At 53.3% G+C, this 24,961-nt stretch overlaps 5 protein-coding genes across 5 annotated transcripts; 2 read left to right on the forward strand and 3 right to left on the reverse strand.

Annotated features, from left to right (window-relative positions):
- Positions 1–2,085: 2,085 nt before the first annotated feature.
- On the reverse strand, positions 2,086–3,870 carry fol1 (Folic acid synthesis protein fol1; the record flags this gene model as incomplete). The annotated part of the gene is made up of 3 exons (XM_014692778.1): positions 2,086–3,052; positions 3,122–3,330; positions 3,448–3,870. 3 exons carry the CDS (start codon positions 3,868–3,870, stop codon positions 2,086–2,088), a joined length of 1,599 nt encoding a protein of 532 aa, XP_014548264.1.
- A 1,140-nt stretch (positions 3,871–5,010) lies between these two features.
- On the forward strand, positions 5,011–6,421 carry G6M90_00g022920 (uncharacterized protein; the record flags this gene model as incomplete). Its single annotated transcript, XM_014692777.1, has 3 exons — positions 5,011–5,023; positions 5,134–5,395; positions 5,557–6,421. 3 exons carry the CDS (start codon positions 5,011–5,013, stop codon positions 6,419–6,421), a joined length of 1,140 nt encoding a protein of 379 aa, XP_014548263.1.
- Positions 6,422–6,894: 473 nt separating this feature from the next.
- glo3 (ADP-ribosylation factor GTPase-activating protein glo3) lies at positions 6,895–8,563 on the reverse strand (the record flags this gene model as incomplete). The annotated part of the gene is made up of 5 exons (XM_066129897.1): positions 6,895–7,232; positions 7,285–7,997; positions 8,062–8,245; positions 8,298–8,433; positions 8,492–8,563. 5 exons carry the CDS (start codon positions 8,561–8,563, stop codon positions 6,895–6,897), a joined length of 1,443 nt encoding a protein of 480 aa, XP_065985856.1.
- Positions 8,564–9,063: 500 nt separating this feature from the next.
- TIM21 (Mitochondrial import inner membrane translocase subunit TIM21) lies at positions 9,064–9,906 on the forward strand (the record flags this gene model as incomplete). The annotated part of the gene is made up of 4 exons (XM_014692775.2): positions 9,064–9,294; positions 9,363–9,547; positions 9,605–9,659; positions 9,721–9,906. 4 exons carry the CDS (start codon positions 9,064–9,066, stop codon positions 9,904–9,906), a joined length of 657 nt encoding a protein of 218 aa, XP_014548261.2.
- A 9,301-nt stretch (positions 9,907–19,207) lies between these two features.
- CREA (DNA-binding protein creA) lies at positions 19,208–20,347 on the reverse strand (the record flags this gene model as incomplete). Its single annotated transcript, XM_014692774.1, has 1 exon — positions 19,208–20,347. The coding sequence occupies one exon, from the start codon at positions 20,345–20,347 to the stop codon at positions 19,208–19,210; it is 1,140 nt and encodes a 379-aa protein (XP_014548260.1).
- Positions 20,348–24,961: the final 4,614 nt, after the last annotated feature.

Raw genomic sequence — 24,961 nt, forward strand, 5'->3', positions numbered from 1 at the left:
AGAAGATTGAAGCCACCCACATGCGCCGTCCATGGATGGCTGTAGATCTCGAACAAGGTTTGAGGCTGGCGGCTTGCTAGTACCACTCCGCACCGAGCCATCCATGAATGGCGCGAAGGCGCGAAGGCTCGAAGGCTAGAAGGCTCGAAGGCTCGAAGGCTCTTCTGCCTCGGAGATGTCAGGTCCACGAGACGCGGACAGAGGCGAGGCGAGACGAGGCTTCCTGGCTAGGAAAAAAAGCGGGAAGGGTGGGTGGCCATCCCTTGACATGTCGTTTTTGGGCCTTTGCAGGGGTTCCATTTCAAACCGGACAATCGCAGCTGCCATGGTCCAGCCATTGAGAACCAAGAACGCTTCCGACGAGGCTTTTTGGGGGTTTCTGCTGGTTTCCATTTGGTTCATGTACGGAGCATCATGGTGTGTGTGTGTGTGGCCCGTCAAAGTGTCAAAGCACGCAGAGGATTGTGCGCAACATCAACCCAGATACTAGATTCCTGTGTGACTGGGATATTCGTCCGTCCTCTTGCCCACTCTCTCGGCCGTCAGACTCGTGCAAGGGTCGCTCAATGGCCCCCGTTACGGAAGTGCCTCTCTCTCACGCAAGCGCGATCTCGTCCCACGTACGGAGTACGCATCTCGTTGTCTAGAATAGATGATCACCTCGCACGGGCGATCGTCATCTTTTCCCTTTCAAGGGGAACTCTTCTGTTGCGGTTGCTGCTGCTGCTGCTGCTGCTGCTGTTGTTCCTACCCGCCCGTCCTGCCGTCTCGTCCAGAAAGCACAAGTTGAAGGTCTCAGCCCTACCGGATCTGCTCGATACCTACAGTGCCTCATCTCAAGTCTCACAGCATGACACCCGTGGACGCCGCTACCGAGCCGATGAAGAAAAAGTAACGCAAGGTGTGGCAGAGGCTTCACCTTCTGCGCTTCCTCAGTCGTCCCCTGGGCGCCCCGTTGGTTCGAGCCTCGAACTACTACTCTGGCTTTGATTGGCACTTGATGACCAGAGCAGGCGCTTCTCCCCAGGCCCCAGCACCCAGCATCATGTTGCCAAAAGTTGGAGGCCCGCCAAATTCGCAATCACCACGTAGCATACCCATAACCGCATGCTTTTTAATGCCTGTCGACGCTTGTTGACTGACTCTCTCACACACGTGTCGACATGATGCAGTCAGTTGACCTCCTCCGCTGCCTTGACACTTGTCAGTGCTGTGATGTTTCAGCTGACGTTGATGACGTTGCTGAAGGGGCCCAGGAGCCCAAATGCTGGGCAACCCTTGGTTATGCAAAGCAGGAAAATTTTTCGCCTTTTCGCTATGCTCGGTAGTATTGATACTCCGTACAGATATTATGTATGTATGTACATTACATGAGGCTGTGTCTTCCCGCAGCGACGGATTGGTCCAAGCCCAGCGGATAAAGTGGATCTCGGCTGTTGAAGCAGAAATTGCGTCGTGGTTGGCTGGACGCGACCTGTCAAAATAAAATGAACGGGAGAGGCTTACATATGCACACTTACACCGGTGATCGCCTGTGCATCTGGGACGCAGCCGGATGCCAAAGCAATCATCCAGGCTGGGGTCGCCATCATGCCATGCCATGCCATCACGTCTCTTTAATCTTTGCTCCATGGTGCTACGCTGTTGCCCAAACTGGATGGTGACTGGCAAATGTGTTAGCAAAACATGGGCAGGGTTCAGATGTTGTTGATATCTTGTTCCACCGGTGAGGAGAATGCATCCCGTCCACCCTAGTTGGGGGTCAGCTAAGGGGCCATGAAAGGATACATGTACAATGCACAGCGGAGGGGGAGCAAGAATGGAGGCGCCTGCGTTCGGGTCTTCCTGCGTTCGGGGATGCTTCTCGGCCGTATCCTAGATTATGTGGCAAGGAGCTCATCGGATTTCATTTTCTTGGCATACGTCCAAAGTCGCGGTACTTCAAGAGACTTGTGATGCTGGCCCCCCCCCTGCCCTGCGTTCCATCCTGTTTTTTTTTCTCCGAATTCCTGGGTTCAGCGGCTGAAGGAGGCAAACAGACTCTCCACGATGTAGCGTTCGCCGTGCGCCGTGTGCATCCCGCGCTCACGAGGGTCTCCAGATTGCATCTGCCATGGCCGTCACCTTGACCATTTCTGAGACGTCATGCACGCGAACTATATCTGCTCCCCCTTGCACTGCCGCTGCCATCGTGGCTGCCGTGCCCCAGATTCTGTCCGACAGCTCCTCTGCCTTGGTTACCTTGCCGACAAAGCTCTTGCGGCTCGAGCCAACGAGCCATGGCAGACCCCCAAGACCGGGCCAGGCCCTTAGTTCATCCAAGCGTCTCAGTAGCTCGAGGTTTTGATGAGCCGTCTTTGCAAACCCAATGCCAGGATCTAGAATGATGCGCCATCGCCGAATGCCGGCCTCTTCAGCTGCCGAGATGCGCTGGAGAAGCTCCGACGCGACCGTGGGGACTAATCCGTCGTCATAATTGGTAAGTTGCGTCATATTTTGGGGGGTGCCGCGCATATGCATTAGACAGATTGTTTTTCCAAGACGCGCCACTGTCGACAACATATCCGGGTCAAGCAACCCAGCTGAAACATCGTTGATGATATCGGCGCCGCCATCTACGGCTCTTTCAGCTACAGAAGCCCGATATGTGTCCACGCTAATGGCAATATTGCTTGCTTCCGGAATAGATCGTATAAGTTGGATTGCTGGAATGACACGGGACGCTTCTTCCTCCGCGGAGACTTCAGGGCGGCCGGGAGCCGTTGACTGGCCCCCTACATCAATAATTGTAGCGCCACCTTGGATATGACGCAATACTGTGTCACGAAGATTGCTCAAGTCGTTCTTGCCCCCGTCCGAGAACGAGTCTGGAGTCAGGTTCAAGATGGCCATGACTTGAGTCTTTCTATTGTGAACAAGAGGCATGAGACTTTGACAAGCACCACGAAGCGGAGTTACTGATGAGAGGGGTTTCCCCGTCGGAAGTTCGTTGAGATAGTCCTGGACCAGTTTCCATGGTTTTGACGCGTCAAGAGGTTTTGAGGGCGCCAATCTTTGAGTGATGTATGTTAGATTCCGCCAGGTGACTGCAGGCATCGTGATTGTAAGAGCGCATGCTTACTCTGACAATGGCCTCAAAACAAACTCGCGTTCTGGGATACCGATATGAGGCACATTGAGTCGTTCATGGCTTACGGTTTCATCGCCGTAAAGCAGTATGTCCAAGTCAATATTGCGAGGGCCCTTATCAATGAGCTTCCGACGACCCATTTCATTTTCTATTGATTGAAGCTGGTCCAACAAGGCGAGTGGTTCAAGATCTGTCTCCACCTGAAGTTGCAATCAGTAAAAAAAGAAGAAGAAGAAGAAAAGCCAAGTTGGCTGGTACTTTTTGGTGCATTTCCAGCATCTCGCCTTCAACGCCGCTGGGGACTCGTGCAAACTTACTTCACAAGCTCCGTTTAGGAATGCGTCCTGGTCCAAAACATACATGGGCTCCGTCTCCCATAGACTACTCGTGCGCGTTACGCGAATGCCTCGACGATCCATTTCGCTACATGCCTTTTCTATCTCGGCCACTCGGTCGCCCAGATTGCTTCCGAGGGCAATGTACGCCTTCTTCTTGCGGCTACCGCCATGACAGGCACACGCAGAAGAGTGTCGTCTGGACGATTTTTGGATTCCCAGTGGCGTGAGGCTTTGCTGCGAAGCAGTTGACGCATGCTGCAGCGTCCGAAGTGAAGGCTCTGAGACGGAAAGGACTCCTCGTGGCGGCGTTGAGAAGAACCGACGAGCAGTTTGCACCTGCCGGAGCCCCCGGTTTGCCTGCAGGGTACGCAAAACAGCTGCGGGCGAAAGGGTCGAAGCCATTTGTGCCAACGTCACCGGTATTCAGAAGGGGAGCAGACAAAAGGCGGTTCGCCAATGATGTTGGGGTTTGTCTGTGATATGCCCCGTAGGTCTGTCTGTCTCTGGCTCTGGCTCCTTGGGGTTCTGGTTGTTTCGAGTTTTTGGAAACTTGGCGCGGCGTCGCGGCAGAAAGGAATCGCCGGCTTCCGTCCGCGTCCGCATGTGGATGACTTTTGCTTGGGCACGCACTGGCGTCCGATCTTCAACGTGGCCCAACTCCGAATGTCACGTCGTGCCGCCACGGGTTGACGGCCGGTCGAAGCCCCTGCCATGGCACATGAGTGCTCCGACTGACGACCGGCTATGGCATGCATTCCGGCACAGATATGAGGGGATCCGGCCCGGCAGAGACTCAAGTCGACCGACCCCAGTGCTGGTGCTGAGACCACGGAAATGCGTTCATGGCAGATGGCAGATGGCAGCATGCATGACTGGGGGGCTGATCATAAGTCGCAAATGCAGGAAAGCATCGATACGAGTAAACCACCAGCGGCACGTAGTCAACATTGTCGGCTCAGGGCTGCGTCTCCTCTCGCCACTTGCCCGCGCAGTTTGCACGGTACATGTAGGAGCCAGGACATGTTCGTGCATACAATTGCCCAAGCGGCTCGGTCACAGGTAGGTAATCAAGAATCAACAGAGGCTTCCAAGTTCCTACCCCAAACAAGCCGCTCTCTCCGCGCTCTGGCGTCCATTCCGACGGACAGTCTGCTTGCCCCGCGACGCCCGACTCATCACCCGCATCGCCTCTCTGCTTCCTCGGCTTCTTTCCCCAGAGTCTCCCCTCGAAGCATACCGCGCTAGACCCAAGACGATACTAGCGCCAGACGGACCTTCACGAGCCTCGGCACAACTCAGCTGCGCGTGGCGAATCATTGGCTAGTTTGGCTGTTCTTTCCACCCAAGACGCTTCCTGAACCACTTTGGCCATTGTCGCATGGCTCGAGTTCTCATGTGAGCGGACCGACTATTTCTATCTACAACTCTCCATCTTTCCCGTGCTCGTGGCTTCTTTCCTACTTCTTGCATAACCGTTAATACCCCTTTTTTTGTCGTTGAACATTCTCTTTCCCAGCACCTCCAGACACAACATCCGACAAGATGGCCTCTCCTCGTAAGTTTTGCTCGCCCTGCAAGACAGTCTCGCCGCCAATGTCGCGACACATTGCTCGCTCTCTTCCCCGTCACAATTTGAGAACTGACCATGGCATGTGCGCCGTACAGAGCAGATTCGAACCCCCATCACGGATCTTTTCAAGATCCAGCACCCCATCCTGCTCGCTGGTATGAATGTTGCTGCCGGTCCTAAGCTGGCTGCTGCAGTTACCAACGCCGGTGGAATGGGCGTCATTGGCGGTGTCGGCTACACCCCCGACATGCTTCGCGAGCAGATCTCTGAACTCAAGGAGTACCTGACCGACAAGAATGCCCCCTTCGGCGTCGATTTGCTTCTTCCCCAGGTCGGTGGCAATGCCCGCAAGACCAAGTAAGTAGCCCCGAGTCTTGACCAACCCCACGCTTTAGGCTGGGTCCTCCTGTGGTGCACAATCACATGCTTTAAATGCGCCAACCAACCGGCCATTTATGACAACGTCGAGAGAAAGAGAGAGGCTAACATGCACCCCCTTTTTTTTTCCCAACCCACAGCTACGATTACACCAAGGGCAAGCTCGATGAGCTCGTCGACATCGTCATCGAGTCTGGCGCCAAGCTGTTCGTCTCTGCCGTCGGTGTCCCCCCCAAGCATGTCGTCGAGAAGCTGCAGAAGGCCGGTATCTTGTACATGAACATGATCGGCCACGTCAAGCACGTTAAGAAGTGCCTTGACCTCGGCGTCGACATCATCTGCGCCCAGGGTGGCGAGGGTGGTGGTCACACCGGTGATATCCCCACCACCGTTCTGATTCCCGCAGTCGTCGAGGCTTGCAAGGGCCACAAGTCCCCCGTCTCCGGAGGCCCCGTGCAGGTCGTTGCCGCTGGTGGTATTCACAACGGCCAACTCCTCGCCTCTGCTCTTATGATGGGTGCCAGCGGTGTCTGGGTTGGAACCCGCTTCATTCTCACCGATGAGGCTGGTGCTCCCAAGGCTCACAAGGATGCCGTCCGCACTGCTGGTCACGACGATAACATCCGTACCATTATCTTCACTGGTCGCCCCATGCGTGTTCGCAACAACCCATACATCAACGACTGGGAGACCAACAGAACCCAGGAGATGAAGGAGCTGACCGCCAAGGGCACCATCCCTTATGAGGTTGATCTTGAGCGATTCATGGGTGGCGAAGCTAAAGAGCATAGCGGTGTCGAGTCCTACAGCAGTAATGCTACCTCTGAGGCAGAGGAGGACGACGATGAGGGTGATGACCCTCTCGAGCAGTTCCGCCCTTACCTGATGGGCAAGTGTGCCGCAGTTGTCAACGAGCAGAAGTCCGCCAAAGCTGTCGTTGACGAGTTTGTCAACGATGCTGTTGCCTGGATCAAGAAGGGTAACCAGATGATTGCTAAGCTGTAAAACAAGAATGTTTATATGGTTTCTTTTGTCACGATCATGTAGAGTATATACAGCATTTTGATACGCATGCATAATCTCAAAATTCAACTTACGATAGTAAAGTTTGTTGTTCCGAGTCTTCATTCACAAGTGATATCCTACGGATCTAATATATAGAAACTTGTGCCACGTCGAAATGTTGGAGAAGTAAAGAAGAAGAAAACGTCTATTTTTCATGCCAATCAACTACAGCCAATTTAACTTCACACGTACGCCATTATTAGCAGATTGCGACGGCCGTTCACCCATACAGCATCATCATTCCATTGATGTTGGTCTTTTTAGGTACATCCTGCCTCGTCGCGTAAAAAAAAAAAATTCACCCCACTGGCTTCTTGGCCCTCTGCTCAGACCAAGCTCGCCTGAAGAACCATCTCTAAGGGATGAGATGCGTTGTCGTGTCCACACTGTCGTCCGAGCGGGTCCGAGTCCTCTCAACTACCGAGGTAGTTGCGAATAGCGCCCTGCAGGCGGGTAGCTCCTTCGCCAAGGACGTTTGTAAGATTTTCCAGGTCGTCACTAGCGGTGATGCCGAATTTGCGAACGAAATCTTTGGCGGCTGATTCCAAATCGCCATACTCTTCCTCGATATCTTCCTCAGGTCGTCCAAAGTAGGCGTTGGAGGAGATGGCGGATGCACCCTCGAATCCTTGCAGACGAGACTTGGCTTCTGCCTGGGCATTGGGATCGAACGATCCCTTGCCGAAGTATTCATCGGACGAAATGCCCTTCTGAGCGCCAAACTTGTTTCGTGCGTAGCTGTTCGAGTCATCTGTAGCGGTGTTAGAGAAGTAGTCCGAAAATCAGTAGTCTAGTAATCTTGCCTTCAACAGCCTTAACAGGTCCTACAGATCCAAAGCCGCCTGCATTCTTCTTTGCTGGTTGGGCGGTCGATTTCCCCCCTCCAACCTGACCAAATCCCAGACGTGCAACACCCATTCCCAGTCTTTCGACTTCGGCGTTCGACTTTTGACGAGTATGAGAGCTGGTGCCGGATCTGGGAGGGCTCACAGGAGTAGGTGACAGAATGGTAGCGGCCCCCGGAGCATCTTTAGTAGGCTCGTCCTCGGCTTCCGGGTCGTACCCTAGCTTAGCAATTCTCTCGGCCTCCTCCTTTGCCTTTTTCTCGGCTTCATCAAAGTCAATGGAGTCACCGGCGACTTTTTTTGCGCCAAGTTTTTGGGTCTTCTTAGCCCCAAGCACATTGAGCTTCTTGGGACCGCCTGCGGTCGTAGTCTTGCGGAGGGCAGCGGACGTAGTAAGGCGGCTGGCGGCAGGCTTTGATTCACCGGTAGAGTCGGACTTGGCGAGAGATGACGCTGGTCGAGGAGTGTCCTTTCCATTGCCATTGCCAGCGTTCAAGAACGGTGAGGGAGTTCGGCCAACGACGGGAGGGGTCGCCGTTCGCGAGAGGGGCGGCGTAGGTCGCTTGATGGCGGGCTTATCCCACGAAGAGAAAAAATCGTCGTCAGGCTCTCCTGCAGGAGTTGAGGAGCCATCGTCGGCGCCGTCGGTCATGACAACTTCGCCGGGGTATCTGTGAATTATTCGTTAGGGCGATTTCCCAGACAGTGATAAAGCAGGGCCTGGCCATAACAAACTCTTTAGCATCGCGAGCAGCCCGTCTCTTAAGCTCATCTTTATACTTTGTGGCCGCATTGGACTGGTATTTCGTCTTGGGGTCTTTGCTGTTCAATGCCGCAGTTCCTCCGTTTTGCTGGAAGAACTTGGTGGCTGATTCATTGCCACCCACCTTCATCAAACGCAACTGGTCCCATTGCCATTCTGAATTCAGTTGTTAAATGAGTTCGCGCAAATAGTTGCTGGGTATACATACGGTCCAAGTTGGTCGATCGTACAAAGGAGATATGAACGCCTAGGTTTCGGTGGTTGGACGAGCAGTCCAGACACAGATAGATACCGAAGGGCACTGAAGTCCAGGTCGGGTTCTTTTGGCCGCAGTCAAAGCATATCTAGGTCGAGGAGGTCAGTAATCGCACGCGACTCCAATGCATCGCAACTAGCATTCACCTTATTCGCAGGCTTCGACTTGAGCTTCTCAAATAACTTGAGCGACTGTTGCTTAGTAGCGAGACCACTCATTTTAGGCAGGCGGAGCGCGTCGTAGTCGCAAGTGCGTACGTTTGATGACTATCGTATTCACCAGATAAAAGCCACCCGTTTCCGATGGCTAATATTGGGCAGGGATAGAGGCGATGCGCACGATTGCTGTTGGAGAACAGGACAAGTCGTCCAGTCTTTAAGGGGACGTGATGCGAGGGGCGATGGTCCAGCCGGGCCAAGTGGCATATGCGTGGCGCTAATCTTGATTGGGTTACAAATCAAACCCCACATCCAACCTTGGCTTGATCCTCGTGAACATCTAAAAGGTATTACAGACATAAACCAGCTTCACAAGGTTCAGTGACGACAGCGACGGCTTGGTTAGACATCCTAGGAAGCCGGTAACGATACGAAATACCTTTGCGACAAAGAAAGCCCCGTTTCACGAGAACCAACAGGAAAAGCACCTGTATGATGGAAGCTGTACAGTCGCAAAAATGAAACCAACCACCACCACAATGCTAGCCATCCGGCCCACGATGAGTCTCTTCGCCCCGATATCGATGCGTTGCGTGTTTCGAAATCGATCATATGCAACTCAGAGCGGCCACGGAGGGAGTGAATCTCTGAGCCCAAAACGCCGCAGCGTTACTCCTTTCAACGACGATGGCTATGTCCCTTGGAGCGAGCTCTCTGCAGGAGAAAAGACTGCCCGTGCAACACAGCAGACATTCAACTTTGGCTTCGTCCTAGTCGGTCTGGCGCTTACCGTAAGCTTCGTCTATATTCCTGATGCGTAACTAGGTTGTGGAGAGCACAGTTCTGACCAAAGAAACAGGGCGCAGTTGGGTATTTTCTGTGGACAGACGTCTTCGCACCGGACAGCAAAATCAGCCAATTCAACCGGGCCGTCGACAAGATTAAGAAGGATCCACGATGCATTGAAGTGCTCGGAGATGCCAAGAAAATCATTGCACACGGGGAAGAGACTACGAACAAGTGGAGAAGAGCAAGACCAGTCGCGTAGGTTCTGTGCCGTGGTGTTAGTTCCAAGTGAAATGATGTTGACCTGCTTTTCAGGTCCTCAGAGCGTGTCGACCAACAAGGAAACGAGCATTTATTGATGCACTTCCACGTAAGTAACATGGTCTGAAAAAAACAGCGTCACATGTTTATTGATGCCGAGTGCGAAACAGGTCGACGGCCCAAATCAAAACGGCGTGGCGCAGCTACACATGGTGAGGCGACGAGGCGAATCCGATTATGAATACAAATATCTGTTCCTTGATGTCAAAGGCCACGAACGAATTTACCTCGAAAATGCCGACTCTACCTCGAGCGTAGGAAAGAAACAGCTAAGCTTCTTTGGAGTTAAGTGGTGAAACTGGACCAGATGTAAGAGATCTCGGACGAGGAGGGCTATCTTTTTCCCCGGCTACTATTTGCTTGTATTATTACTTGTTTGCATATGGTCATATCATGGCGCGTTGAAAGGTTTCTCCGGAGGATCACGCATAGGATGATGAATGGAATTGACAGCCATTTTCGCACTGGGAATATGAGACATGGCGCACACTGGCCCTGTACTTCCGAAGCGATGCTGAAGTGAATCGAATGACGGACAGTAGAGTTTAGGAGCAAGTATCTGTGGCTATCCAAAAACCCAATATCTCACTAGAGTCGCTCCAAGGGTGCGCTTTTCTTCTGTACAGAGAACATGCTTACAATCAGATCGCAGATGCTCCAACTGTCGTCTCCCACTCGGCTCTCAAGAATCAACCCATGCAGTCAGTCCACTCAATGTTTGTTATGCTCAATTTTCGTTTCGACACCGGTACCGTCTTCCATTGGCCAGAAGCACGCAGAACAAGAACTCCTTCCGCGACAGCGCGAGTCAACAAACGAGATCACAAGTGGCAACAAACTTGCAAGTAGGAAACCTGAATGTCGGCAGCGCAGGCAGAGATGTAGCAGGAGAAAACCATGCTCATTCTGTCATGGATACGATTGTACATTCACTCGCCACTGTCTCTCTCGGTTCCACAGCTTTTGCGGACGTATCGTACGCGGCTAAGTGGCTTCGAAACATCAACATAGCTCGTATGCTATGATGACGGTGGTTGAAAATATGGCCATCTACAGATGCTACGTGCTCGAGCGGCCCAACTCATCTGCAAAGGTAATGTTCAAAGTGACAGACAGAAGCAAACTACCTAGAATCACCACCCAGCTAGAGTCAGGGATGTATAAACTAAATAGGTTCCAATAAAGATTGTGGACAAAAGTAGGCCAACGCAACGGGACTGCTAACCCGATGTATAGCCACCACATCTACGCTTCGGTATAAATACCAAGCATGTAGCCGTATTGTAGACTCGTGTAAAACCTGGCAATTTCATCTCGTAGCTTCTGGAACTGGGGAAAATATTGCATTGGCTGTATATCCAGAGGGCGATGCTAAGCATGTTCACGCATTCTCTGGTACTATTGTCACCTACATGGTTTCTCCAAACGACATGATGCATCTTGAGGTGGTCACGCTCCCTCCTGGGCCACTATACCAACATACCTACACAGAAGAGCACAACTTGTACTCCAAGACAAAAGTATATAATTAGAATCGCCCACGTTGTTTGACACATGCTATGGTTCCAAAGATAGATCACGCGTAGATATTAGTATCAGTTGGAATTACCATCAATACCTACTTATAGGAGAATGCAGGAGCCATCGAGCCGAAGTCGTCTGGTCTTGCCAGTTAGAAGACAGGCACGAGGACCCAAACGCAAACCAATACACATGCCCCAGCTCCACGATAGAAGTATACCATGTCATCTCTGCAAAGCAGTCCCGGACCATGTATCCAGCACTTGTCGGGCCTGGAAATACTGTTGTATACTCCCAGCAGCACGAGGCGCCGACTGCTCCTCCACGCTCAACACCAACAAAATGCGACCTCACTACCAACTTCGCACTCGCTCCCAGCCTCAACCGGCAGCGTCTCACGAGAAACCGCACGTCCAAAACCCCTTCAGCGATCCCCCGATCCAAAACCGGATACTTCATCCCCCGACCCCCCAAAGTACCCTAAGCCCACCCTCGCCCCAATGGACATCTCAAATACCATACATTCCTACATACATACATGCTCGGCACAAGCCTCAAGCCTCAGCACTGCCGTCCACGGCACAGGGTCACATCCGTCAAGCACACGGATTCGACGGACATTAAAATCTCCGGAGAGGCCTTTTATCCAACGTATGTATACCTTTCACACTGGTGATGATGGGTTTTATACAAATGCCGTGCAAACACGGCCCCAGATTTACAGTTTAAGGAAAGTGGTTTCGGTATTGGAAACAAAAGATCCCCGCGACTACGTTGGTGTTGTGCTCAAACTGTCTTGGAAGGTGTGTTTCCCATGACAGCCTCGTGAGAGTCGGTAGATGTAATATTCATCTAGAAGAGGTAATTGCGGTGTTACTTCTCAACCTTTTAGCAATGGTCGTTTGAACTGAGGGGGGTTCGATTTTGGTTGTACTGGTATGGGGGGATTATTGCATGAGCTGGCCAACTTCGTCTACGTCTCGGGATTCGTCCGACGATTGGCTTGCGATGCTCTGCTGACTATAGGCTCGAGATATTCATCCAACGTCGTCATTTCATTCAAGCTCACCGCGACCGGCAGTTGATACCATGGCTCTTGATACGTTCCATGGACCAAATCAACTCACATGTTGCAGTTCAACAAGCTTATAATAAAGGACGCAGCTGACCAACATGGGTGATGCGACGTTCAATTCAGGGGTTCAGTCTCATCAACTCGGAGTTTGCACCGCGAGCCGTTTTACTTGAGAGCATTGCGTCTCACAAAAGCCATATCTTGCATGCACTGAGTATCTAAATCGCTCACCTTGATTGTATCCTGGAGCATATAAAGCCATTGATATTGCGTTCCTGCGGTGCAAGCTACCACAATCAGCGTGTTGTGTATCCCCATGATGCACGCGCGCAGTCATTCAAACTTGGAGAACGTTTCGTTGCAGCAGCCCAGCTGCATTGGAGGTTGTTCTGGCAGGCGGACGGACCACGCCCTCCTCCTTGTCACAATCCTGTGCCGGACCACGCAGTGCGATGAGGCGGGTGGACGGCCGAAACGTCAAGATGGTGTTGAACACTTGGGGATCACCTAACGCTGCAATGTAACCGTCTCCAAAAGCTTGACCGGATCGGCACGTTGAAGAGGTTCTCTGTATCTGCTGCAAGCTCCCAGAATCGTTCCGCCCATGGTAGAAACATGGATGAGTGACCAGCTGGTATAAGACGACTACTGTAAACAAAGAAGGGTAAAACTTGCTCCGAGTACTGCGGTCCATCTGGATCAGGCCTTCTCTTCGAGATAGTAGCGTGTGCTGAAATTTGCATCTGTTCGACAGGTCCTCGTTCTTTCTCACCTCACTCGCTTCTTTTACTCTTTCGTCCCGGGTACGCGTTCACTGAAACATTCTGGCTTCCGTGACTAGCAAGTGGTTGAACAAAATTGCCTCTCTGCCATGTACATGCCCGCTTCGTTCGCAGGTGTGTAGCCGTCCAAGGCAGGTAGGCTGCCCAACCCCGTGTTACAGCAGATATATGGCCCGATGCCGACAGGATGATCGTATTTAGATTTAGATCTGGTCATTCGATCGCGGGTTGACCAGACCGCTATGTATAACCCCAAGCAGTGCCAACGCCCCTCATCGTCGTCAGATCGATGTTTCAGCGAAAGGCCACGATTGCAGGATTTAGTCCGTCGATCAGAGTTGCAGAAGGACCATGTGTGCGTTCAGCAGGTGGTATCCGGCGCGTCCGCTACCGCCGAGCACCCTGGAGAAATGGCAGGTCATGGTCCGTAGAGATAGAAATTTGCCTCGTGCTCCAGGTCTGAGTCTTTCCACCTACTGCTTTTGGCGTCCATTGACTAAACAGATCTCCGCTGTCAGGACTATTCTGCCGTTTAAACGTCCGAGACTAGGCGGCTAGATGATGCGGGAAACTCCAGGTTGTGGCTCCACTTAGCCAAGGCTTCTGGTTCGATTCTTCGCCGGGGGGGGGCGTGGGTGCAAATTTGTGGTGCCATTTCATCTTTGAACAAAAAGCCTCCGCGAAAAAAAGAAAAAGGAAAAAAGGGGAAGAAAAGAAAGAAGATGAAGAAAAAGCCTCTGTATCCCGTATTCGAGAGCGAAGTCTGCGGTGAAATGCCATTAATCGCCTCGTTGGGCTTCACCGAGGGAGACGGAATGACTCAACGCAGTCTCATCATTCATTAGTAACCACAGTCCGCACCAATTACATAACAATGTCGAGGTCCACGACTCAGCTAGCCTCGTGCCCCAGTGGCCCTCAACAGTGAGGTTGGCGTGGGGAAATAGCGAGAGCAAAATTTGCCTCTCAGGGACCCGCGTCTCGAGAGGGCTTGACAAGGTGCACCCCGGCTCACTGCCGAGCCCAAGACCGACAGTCGCCGAGAATCTGCTCCACGGTGAGGCCTGGTTGGCTGTGCCTGATAGATCGACACCCAGGTACAAATTGGCTTTTTTGACGACTTCAATGGCTGAAGCCTTTTCCCCCTCTGGTTTCTGACCTTGGCAGGTGAACTGCAACGTAACAAGGCCACCGCGCCTATAGTCACCAAAACGATATCCTTCAGCGAGTCGCGCCACCGATCTTTCGGCCTAAAGAGGGGGTTGCGGGCGACCTTGATGGCCGCTGAGGTAGTTGTTGTATGCGTCGTATTCCGTGCGCTGACTTTGTTGGTCGTTGTTCACCAAGCTGTCGTTGGGGCTGGCTAACCAACCCATCGAGATCGAGGTACATGGCATGTACATGGCGTGTTAAATTCATAGCATCCTTCTCGGACGGACTGATATAAATTGCCTGGACTGGGTCTGTTTGCCTTCAGAGGAGGCTGTGCCAATTTGATTCTGTAACTTGGACCCCATGTTTTCGGTGTTTTAGGCTGCGACTGTGCACATGCTTCATCATCCAACCCAAACGTTTATCAGCAATAACTTCACATGCCAGATGATTGCATACTGACCTTCCTGTGAGTGCGAGTATTGGGTGCTGCAGCTTCGGTGCCCGCGGAATGGCATGACGGGACATACTAGTTGGATCATGCTGAGGTCATCCTCCGTGTTGATCATGTCGACGGCGTTTGAGAATGCCCGCTTAGGTTGCAAGTTTGCGGTGGTTGGTGTTGAAAGCGTTCGATTACGTATGCAGGGGCGATGCAGCGCTCCTTCCTTGTATCTGCAAATTTTGCTACGACGGCATGTTATTCCTCACCACTTCTCTGTTTGTACACTTTGAGCATGCATTGAAAGCAGCTTGGGCTCAAAGAATTTTTTTTTTAAAAAAACAATTGACTTATGTCGACGGAGGACCTAATGCACGTAATACGAAGTTGTATTACCGCGTGTGTCTGCCTACGGAAAACAAGTAGTATCCGTCCCCGGGCTCCTCAACATCAACCACCACCTGGCCGCGTCAAGCCACCCATTGGTGCGGCGGGATCAAGTGCAATGATTCTTGGCAACAGATATAGTATTTATAAACTGCATTCCTCTGCGTAGTGTTTGCCTTGGGATTACATTTGGAAATACCACCCGGCGAAAGGAGGCAGCAACGATTTGCCTTTGTGTCATGCGGCGTCGACGAGAGGCAACTCCGCCACTGTACACGGCATAAGAAACGACGTTGAGGCCCTCGCAATGCGTTCTGGGCGCGGACGGCGTTTTGTCCAACATCGACTAAGGAAGGTCCAGCTTCGCGGAGGGTATCCGTGACAAACGTTCGTACGATGCTTCAAGTTGGACCGGCTTCCAACGGCTTCGCCAAGGCACTCCCAGTTGGGATGACGGCACGAATTCCTCCAGTCGTACGTCTGCACATGGGCCGGCTCAAGCTTCTATGTTTGGATAAGCGAACGTGCCCCGTCCCGTATTAGCCTGCAACAGCAACAGCAACAGCAACAGCAGGATCTGTTGTGCTGCTATCTCGCACGTACGGAATAAGTGAGTACAACTCCGTAGTATGCTCGGAATGTGCGGAGCAGCGAATGGCAGGCCTGGGGTACCTTGTTTGCAGCGGCACGTTCTCGCCTTGTCTATGTCGAAGGGATCTTGACCTGGTCTGCTCGGAGTCTGTGCCATTCAATCCATGGCAACATTGAACGGTCGCCCCATATGGCGTCGAGTTGTGACAGAGTCCATCAACGATGAGGAGTCTGGCCGAGTAATACACAATCCAGACGTCCACGGTAGGTACCTAGGTAGTGATTTTCGGTGGTACCGTACGAGCCTCCTGTGTGCATAAATATTTGGTGAGCAAAAAGAGAAACAAAACAAAGAAGAGGGCCAATTTTTCTGCTGTGCATTTCTCTCATTTCGCACACAGCCGGTTGCATGCGGCCAGCAACCGCGTCACACAGCGCAACGACGACCAGACCGTGGCCCCGAAACCCAAAGGCCCTTACCCAAAAGCCAAGAAGTCTGTTGTATAATGTCTGGGAGCATCTAGATGTCAGGCAGGGGGCTCCAGATGTCGCTCCAGACAGCCCAGATAACTCCACCCCCACAAGATTTGCCTGTTCCAAACGGGCAAATGATCTGGTGCTTTTGTGGCACAGAAACACGGGGGGCGCGCTGCACCTCGCCAGCTGCCATCTGCCATCTGCCAGGTGCCGCAAACCCCGGAACTGGAAGCGACATGGCCCAAGTGCCATCAGCCATCAAGCCCGCCCTGGCTGGTGCGCACATGTCCTGAAATCGGCGGCGCCAAACCCATCCAGCCCAGTGCCATCAAAACACTGAATCTTGACCCGCCCAATGCGAAGCCGACTCTCTTGTCGTCGCCTTCTTATTCTCACTTTTTTTTTCTTGTTTTAATTGCTGATACAAAGTATTGCCACTTTTTATCTATAAAAAAAAAAAGCTCTTGTTCCGCCGTGGCTTGCGAACCCTGGCCGCGCACCATGTCCCCCTCCTGCAAGCCTCTGTTCATATGAGTCCATGTGCGCAGTACCTCAATATCACCGCACCAGCAGACCATGCCACCTGGTACATGGTACACGCATACGTCGTACGCTCCAGTAACCGAGCGCCACCGCGAAGCAACCAAATCCAAACTCCACAGTCAAGCCACTGACAAGGAAGGAATACAAAGTCAAACAATACCAGCAACAATTGACAAGACCGCAATACCCCTCCCGGGGGCAGGCGTCCTGTATGGGAACTCTATTGCAAGCGGATTGAAGCTTTGAGCTTTGTCGGCCCGCCAAACGAGGGGGAAATGAGTTTGATAAAAAAAAAATTCTTCTTTCTTTCTTTAAACCCTCCGCTTTCTGCCTTGTGCTCCCAACAACGTCCTCTGCATTCCGCTGCGACACACACGGATCTGGCGCCAAAGATTTATGCAGCGGTTAATCTGTACCCCCCATGCAGAAAAGTGTAGCCCCCACCTTCCCAGGCCGGATTTCCCCATGGGTCGACAGTTGAATTGTCGACAGCCAAGCAGCCCAGGTCGGTCACTTGCACTGAGATTCTTGCTTGCTTGCATTCATGCTCCAATGTGCGCAAAAGGCTTTTTTTTTGTTTCTCCCCTCGCACCCTCTCCACATCTCGCTTGGCCCAAGTGACCGACCTGGCTGGGTTCGTGCTAACATCGCAGGCTGCCGGATATGGTGGCGCTCTGGTAAGCTCTCGATCCGTGACATCTGGAAAGCCAGTCAGTCCACTGGCTGGCCCTGCTGCTTGCCTCTACCTGCGATTTGATGTTTCTCCTGGGCCGGCGCAGAATAAACTTGGCCAAAGGGATTCTGCCTCGTTCGCCCACGCATATGTAGGTGCGGCATGGCTCCCACACACACACAACACCCTCCTGTGGCTGCCGCTCCCTATTTGCTCCCCTTGGACGAGCGGTGAAGAGACGTGTCTCGGAGCGAGGCTTGTTTGCGAGCGCCGGCGGAGTATGGAGTACTAGTCGCTCACCATCGAGGCGAGACAATCAGTTGTCCCTGCTGGGAGTTTGCTTCGGGTTTCGGATAGCCAGAATCAGGTACCGAGAACGGGCAATCGAGGCGGACGAGTTTCCGGATGCCCGCTATTGGACGGTGGCGGTGGCATCCGGCAACACGTCTCGCAACACTAGGCGAGGGTGGACGGCTCGTCAAATCAAAGCCCAGCCGCGCTCTGCTTCTTTTTGCTTCACTCTCCTCCTCCTGGAATGCACTACTACTATCGTTCTCGCTGGCGTGGTCGCCAGTGGTAGACCACAAGACTTGGCCCTCCTTATAAGCCAAGCCATGCCACGCAATACTTGGCTTGTTTAGCTAGCTGGCTTTGTCACTGCGCCTCATTCGTTAAGGCTTCGTGCAATAGTAACCCGAGTCAACCCGCAAGCTATGAAACGTGCCTACTGAAGCCCTTGTTGGCGGTGTCTTCTTGAAATTACTGGAATATTGACACTATAGCAGAGAGGGTCTGGCTGAATGCCACCCACCGTACATAAGCTTCGCATATAGGACTCTCGTAAGAGACACACATTGGCACCAAGGGCAGACAGACTAGTCTCCGGGGTTGAGAGTTTTCGGGCTAAAAGTAAAGTCCATATTGGTCAAGGAAGCGAGGGCATGTCATTTGTCGTCTAGAGATGACCATCTTGAGCTTGCTGGAGCCAGACCGCGTGCGTGTGTGCCTTTGGTTGCTCTAAAAGAAGTCAGACACAAAGAAGGGGAGGTGGAGATGGGCCAGAAGAAAGGGGCTGACCCCGGACTATGGACTATGGCCAAGAAGCAAAACTTCATCTGGAGACGCAACTGGTTTTGAAATATGCAGACCGTGGGATTTGCTGGGGGATATTTGTCGGCGTGCTATTATTACAAAGGGCTCTCAATCCGGGCGGTGGACTTGGTCGAATCTTGTCCATGCTCCATGTGGCTGAGGCCTAGTTTCGAGTGTCCGTGTGCATAAGATATCGATGGAAAAGGAAGGCGAAGAGAGCAGAGCTTTTGTTGATGGCTGAAATAAAAGAGGGTACGGAGTACGAGTAAACGTTATTAATTAGACTGGCTGACGCATACATACGTGCCCCCTGACGCCATCCCATTCGTCTATTTCCTGCATCCGACATGTTGCAACGACATCTCCTAGGGCCAACCAAACGCTTAAAGAACTTGAGAAAAGTGGTCACAGTGAAAAGTATAAATAATAGTAGTTACAAAAGACAATGCCAGAAACGAAAACAGATGCGAGGGGTTGGTAAAAAGGTCAATATAGTTACTTCTGTACGCTGTGCACATTTCCGATTCCTTCCCACTGGGCAGTTCGTCTCTCCACTCAGTGTTCCCCAGGAGTTGCGAAAAAATAAAATAAAAAGTCCATTGACAATCCAATTATTTTGTTTAAATATCAACTTGAAGAATGTGAGTCCTCCGGGGGATAAGTGGTGATGTCTATAGTCATTCCGTCCGTCCTTTGAAGTTGCTGCCACCAAACAAAACAAAACAATACCATAATGGCTTCTCAGGGTTGCGTATGGGATAGGAGCCATCGCAAATGTAAACCGTAAACGCCTACTCTTTCTATACCTCTATAACCCAAAAGTCGTCATGTCGTGCAAGTAGTTACGGTAGCTTGGTACATCTCAAACCCGGTCCATCAGATCGCCGCCAGCAAGGCTACCGGCGGTCGAGCTTCTGCCACTGTTGCTGTATCCGCTGTCTGACAGCAGGTCCTGAACAGCGACCTTGGGAACCTGGGGAACGGGAAGTTTTCGCTGCGCGCCGTCAGGGCGGCTGATAATATCCGTCAGGGACATTCCATTGCTCCGGGGAGCGTTCAACTGAGGAGGGAATTGCGGGGCATCCAAGTGTGGCTCCATGGGTGCCAAAGCCGGTGTCGTGTTGTGGTGAAGCGACAAGTTCCGGATACTTGGCAACTCGTAGCCCGAAAAGGGTCGGAGACGAGGCGAGTGAGCAGGAGTCGCAATTGGGGTGTGATCCGGAGTAGGTGAGAGTGAATCATGAGAGAAAGTTGGAGACGAAGGGGCCGTTGAGTTGGGGGAGTTTGGCCTTGAACGCTTGGCGTGGCGCATGCCGTTGTAGTGGTCGTCATGGTCTTCACTCGAGTGAGACCTCGCCATGTGGTACGACGAGAGGCCGTTGGGGTGGCCCCGAGAGCTATGCATGCTGTGACCATAGTAGTGCCGAGCGCTGTGACTGGGAGGCGCTGTCAAAGTCTCACGCTCCACCTGAGTTGCGGCCTTGGCCAACATGGAGATATCACCGCCACGGTTGTACGGGTGCATAGGTGGTGGGTGAGGATGCTGGGCAAAGGAGGCGAAGGAGTGAGGAGGTGAGACGTTGGGAGAGGCCAGGGTCGAGGTGGGAGCAGAGCGGATCGTCTTGGGTGCCGGAGGGGGCGCCATCATGCCCTCGTGGTGCATATGAGGAGGCAGGCCCTGGTGATGATGATGGTGGTGGTGCTGGTGGTGGTGATGCTGGCCCTTGTTCCCACGGCGCGAGTTGGGGTTGTTGTGAATTCGCGAGTGACGAGTCAACTCATCGGAGCGGGAGAACTTCTTGCTGCAACCGGGGAACTGGCAAGCATGAGGCTTCTCGCCCGTGTGAGTGCGAATATGTCTTGTCTGGTGTTCGAGACGATGGAAGGCCTTGTCACAGAGAGGGCACTTGTACGGACGAGGAAGCTCGTTGGTCGTATCCGAGGCCTGGGCGCCGGGCAGAGGCCCGTTGGGCTTGATGACGGTGACTGATGCGCTTGCCATTGCGGCGTCAGCCTGTCGGGATCTCGAGTTGTGGTCAGCCTGGGCTGAGGGATTCAGCAAGTTGGTGAAGTCGACTGCAGACTGTGACCGTTGCATGTGATCCAGTGCAGTGCAGTGCCAGGACTCAGCAGGGGGAGCAGTGTTAGTCTCAAAGGCAGCGACGTTCAGATACAAATTGGTCCAAGTTGCTGCGTCTGGTTGCAAAAGAGCGTCTTGTGTTGTGAGTCTGGAGCCGAGCCTGAACTGTGAGTAGGGTTCAAGTCAACAATACGCAAAGACGGAAAAGAAGACGAAAAACTGGTTGTGCAGGGCAAAGTCGAATTTGTCTGGAGTGGGAAGAAACGGGGGAATCTTTTTTCGGAGGAGGGGGACGAGGGGAGCGAACGGTTTTAATAGGGCGGGTTTGGCCGGAACCACACAGGCGTGAAGCGTAAGTCAATGTGAAGTGTGGAGGGTGTACTCCGTACTCCGTTCTCAAGCGCACGAGTACTTGGCCTTTCTGGGGGAGCATAAAATCACAGGCGCAGAGTCGCAGCACGTACACGGCACCGGGAGTGCGCTCTGGGGCAGCTGCACAGGGCGGTAAAACAGAGGCGCCACTTGGCCATCGGAGCACTTGGGGGGGTGTGAAGCACTGAAGGTGCCGGGCAGAAACCCGACCTCGGGACAGCGTAGCGTGTAGCGTGGTACTCCCTGCCATCAACAATGTCCGGCCGTATGTACGTCTCGGTGTCCAGTGCCGTCAAGTCAGGACTAGGGCAGTGGGCGCTGTTGGGAGGCGCCAGGCATCCCAATGGCATCATGTCTGGCGGGCAGGTGGCAGGCAACATTGAAGGGCAAGCAAGCAAGCAAGTCGGGTTCTGGTACTAGTAGCAGGAAGCAGGTTGCAGCGGGCGGGGGACCATTCAAGCTTCCTGGGGACGCCTGGGGGACGCCTGGGGACGCCTCGGGGCGACGTTGGGGTGGACATCTGGCGGCCAGATGCCCCAGCAGGTGCCCGTCGTCAACTGGTACTTGTCGGCTCTGCAGACCATGTACCTGCCCGCACACGCTCTGGGGATTGATGCTTCCCAGTTCGGTGTTCGCTGAGCGCGGCCGGTGGGCAGCGCGCGGCGACGTCGACCTGTTGACCTTTGGGGCGACCCCAGCACACAGGTCCTTTGGTTTGGGACACGCCCCCTGGGGCCAAGGGCCACCCCTCTGCCGGGGCTGGAGCCACCCAGCGATGGACGGGCGGGTGATGGAAGTACTGAGGCATCCAAGGTACCTGTGCAGATTTCTCGCCGTCCTCGGCTGACTTGGGGAGTCGGTGGCTTGGCTGGGGCCGGCTGGGGCGGCGACTGGGGGACTGGTATGCCGACACACCCATGGATTAATGGGCGCGCGTTGCATCTGGCCACACCCCCCTTCGTCAGGCATCTGAAGTCTGCGCAAGGAGTCTGGTAATATGTAATGCCCCAAGGCGAAAGCATCAAAAAGGGCCTGAAGGGCTAAATGCAGAGAGAGGGTCCAAGGCGAGCGACTTTTTGCGAAGGGCCGTTGGTGTGCACATGTGGAACGGCCACTGGTGGTGACTGAGTGGGCATTCAGGTGAGTTTTTTTTTTTTTTTTTTCCATCTTGGCCATTTTTTCCCATCACCTTTCTGCCTCTCCACAGCTACGCCAACGATGAGCCATGGCGTGGGGCGCAGCATCCGTCGTGTCGAACTTTGCCCGACTGATTGGTTCTCATGCCGCGAGTACGTCGTTCTTTGGCAGTGTGTGGTAATGATGGCATTGACGAGCCAGGGCAACTTTTGCAACTGACTTGTCGTTAGCATCCCCGTCACCGACAAAGCGCAACGACGGACGACATAACGTGGGGGGAGAGGAACCAACTGGCCTTGTCGTCATCTCCAACTCCGTATTCCACACACGTCGGCGGCGCCCCTGTCCCAGTCCGCTCTCCGTGAGCAGCAATCCCGGTGTCCGTCGGTGGGCAAGACTCGCCGTCGGCAGCCGTGCCGCCCAAAGCGCCCTCAAGGCTCGAGACTTGGATGGACGATGATAACTACTGTGATACTACCCAAGTTTCCAACGTTCCTGGAGATTAGGCTAGTCAACCTGGCGCGATGTGGTTCAACCAAGTCCGCCCGGGACGACGGGTCATGACTACGTGCGGCGGAGCACCTCTCTTCCAAACTTGTTACTACTTCTGTTTGGACACGATGGTCATGCTCATGTCATGTCATGTCATGTCGCACGTCGCAATGACCAGCTGGACGAAAAGGTTATCCGTTTGGAATGGAGCGCCATAGGTACGTATGTAAGCATGCCACCGACCTCATGCGCGCCCCAGACTTGGTCGTGCTGATAAGTGGTTCGATAAAGGCCTCTCTCTCTCTCTCTTTCTCTCTCTCTGCATGCACATATGTATTACTTGGTATGAATAGACCGGCATGTATGTACTCCATAATGCGAGTCTGGGGGCCAGAAATAGCCGGAACCATATTCCAGAACAGGACGGAGCACAGCCAGTCGCGCAATCTTGGGCAACAAGATGCTGCTTCATGAACCCCGGCTTGATTATGCTACGTCTCCATCCATGCGACGACACTTGTGGGTTGAGCCGATGGCCATGGAGAATCATGGTACGTAGGAATGCTTCCCCAGACACTCTCCCCCAAGGTGCGACTTGAAAGTGCCACTTTGGCTTCGATTCCCTTGCACGATACCTGTGGTGCCGAGAGTGTCTGCCGTATTACCCCAGTCCGCCAACCCAAGTACGGAATCTACGTATGTACTAGTAGTAGTATTACTGTACATGTATTTATTGCACATGCCGTCCACGATCCACCATGGGGTTGGTTGCTGATGGACTCTATCGTTGGAACTTGATATTGCGCTCGCGTGGAAATGGAACATGATTGGAGGGCTAAACGGAGACGTATCTGGACGAGTGAATCGAAATCAGCCCAGAAGCCACTCGGTGCAACTTGTTGGCTTGACCCGACAGTTGGACCTCGCATCTCTTGTCGCACCCAAGGGAGGGAGGGAGTGTGTTGGGCTACTCGCTAAGGCTTGCCAGCTCGTCACGAGAAGGGAGACCGATGCCTCAATGATTCCAATTCTGCTCTGGTTGCGCAATCGTAGACTCCAAGACTTGCCAAGGCCGCGGGACCAGGCGCGTGCTGTCTATCCCGTACCAAATACCCGGGTGTTAGTTAGCATGGGCACGGGCGGCAAGAGTCCTGTCTTTTTTATAACCAAAGGACAAAGAAAATGAAAGCCGGGACCTGGTGCACGCTCCCGACTGTAAGCAGGCACAGCAGGGCTAGGGCTGGTGTTCGTCAGGTCTCAGATTGTCGCCCCCATGGGATGCTTCCCCGGTTGTTTGCTCCCCCAGTCTACGGGCTCCTGTTTTACTTTTTTTTTTCTTTTTTTTTTCCTTTGATCTTTTTGCTCCTTTTTCCTAGTACTTCCCGCATCACTCAACAGACAATGTCTGAGTCGGCGGCAGCCAGCCTAGCTCCCGCGGCAGCCACGCGCTCTGGTTGCCATCGTGGCCAAATGAGGTCCCATGGGCTCTTGAGGTGTCAGGCTATCAAACGCCATATCTTGATAGTTCGCTCGCCTTGCACGCGGAGTCGTGGCGCTTATCAGCCTCACCCTCGAGGTCGAGGGGCCTGGACAGAGGCCAAAGGGCCGCCAACGCCAGCACATCATCTGGTGTTGAGCCCCCAAGTCCTGATATCTCTCTCTCTACCTCTCTACCCCGTACGCGAGGGCTTGGGCACGCAATTTGTCTCATCAGCACGACGTGTCGTACCCCCGGGCGTTCCATTCCCCAGGTTTACCGCACCTTCGGATGTAGTTGTCGTAATCTGCACTGCTTCTGGCCAAGGTCAACCAATTGACAGCTTTTGGATTGGCCGCCTCGTCCATGAAACCTACGCCCGCGACCACACCACACCTTTCAACGTCCTTAGCAGCTTGTATCGACAAGCTGAACATGACGGACGCGGAGGTTGCACCTCCTTTGGGGGCCGTACAATAGCATGCGACGAGCACATCATTCCATGTACATGTGTCATAAAATGCCCTTTTCGAGACACTAGTCGGCAGGGCATCGGGCTGGCTGCTGTGATATTGAATCGCCTCGCCCAACCTAGCTCCATTGGGCAATCCCGGGGGGCGCTTTGGTCTTGAAATCTCCTTGACACGGCCAGGTAGGGAGTGGACCAGTCCATCCGCTGGCAACCGCTCTTTGCGTATCAGTTTGACAAGGCTTGCACCGCGATAGACAATGGCAAAACCCCCATGGGCCCCCATGGACCCCATGGACACGCTCAATCGCGCCATCATTGCGCAATGCCCATCAGCAAGTTTCGTATTTCGTCTCTGGTGTCCCTGGGACCAGTCTACTCATTTCCTCCAGACAGCATGTAATATGCAAGCCGCAATGATTCCAGCGGACTGGTTTGGCTGCAAGCCTCACAGGCCAGCTTCCAAATGCGGACAATGTTTCCTCCAGACACCGTGAATGGCGGCTATTGCCCACAACTTACTTGTAGATAACACAACGGTCGGCGGCCTTTTGGCGTGCACCAAGTGCCAAGGGCACAATTGTGTTGC

Source organism: Metarhizium brunneum, chromosome 1, assembly GCF_013426205.1.
Source record: "Metarhizium brunneum chromosome 1, complete sequence".
Lineage (NCBI taxonomy): Eukaryota > Fungi > Ascomycota > Sordariomycetes > Hypocreales > Clavicipitaceae > Metarhizium > Metarhizium brunneum.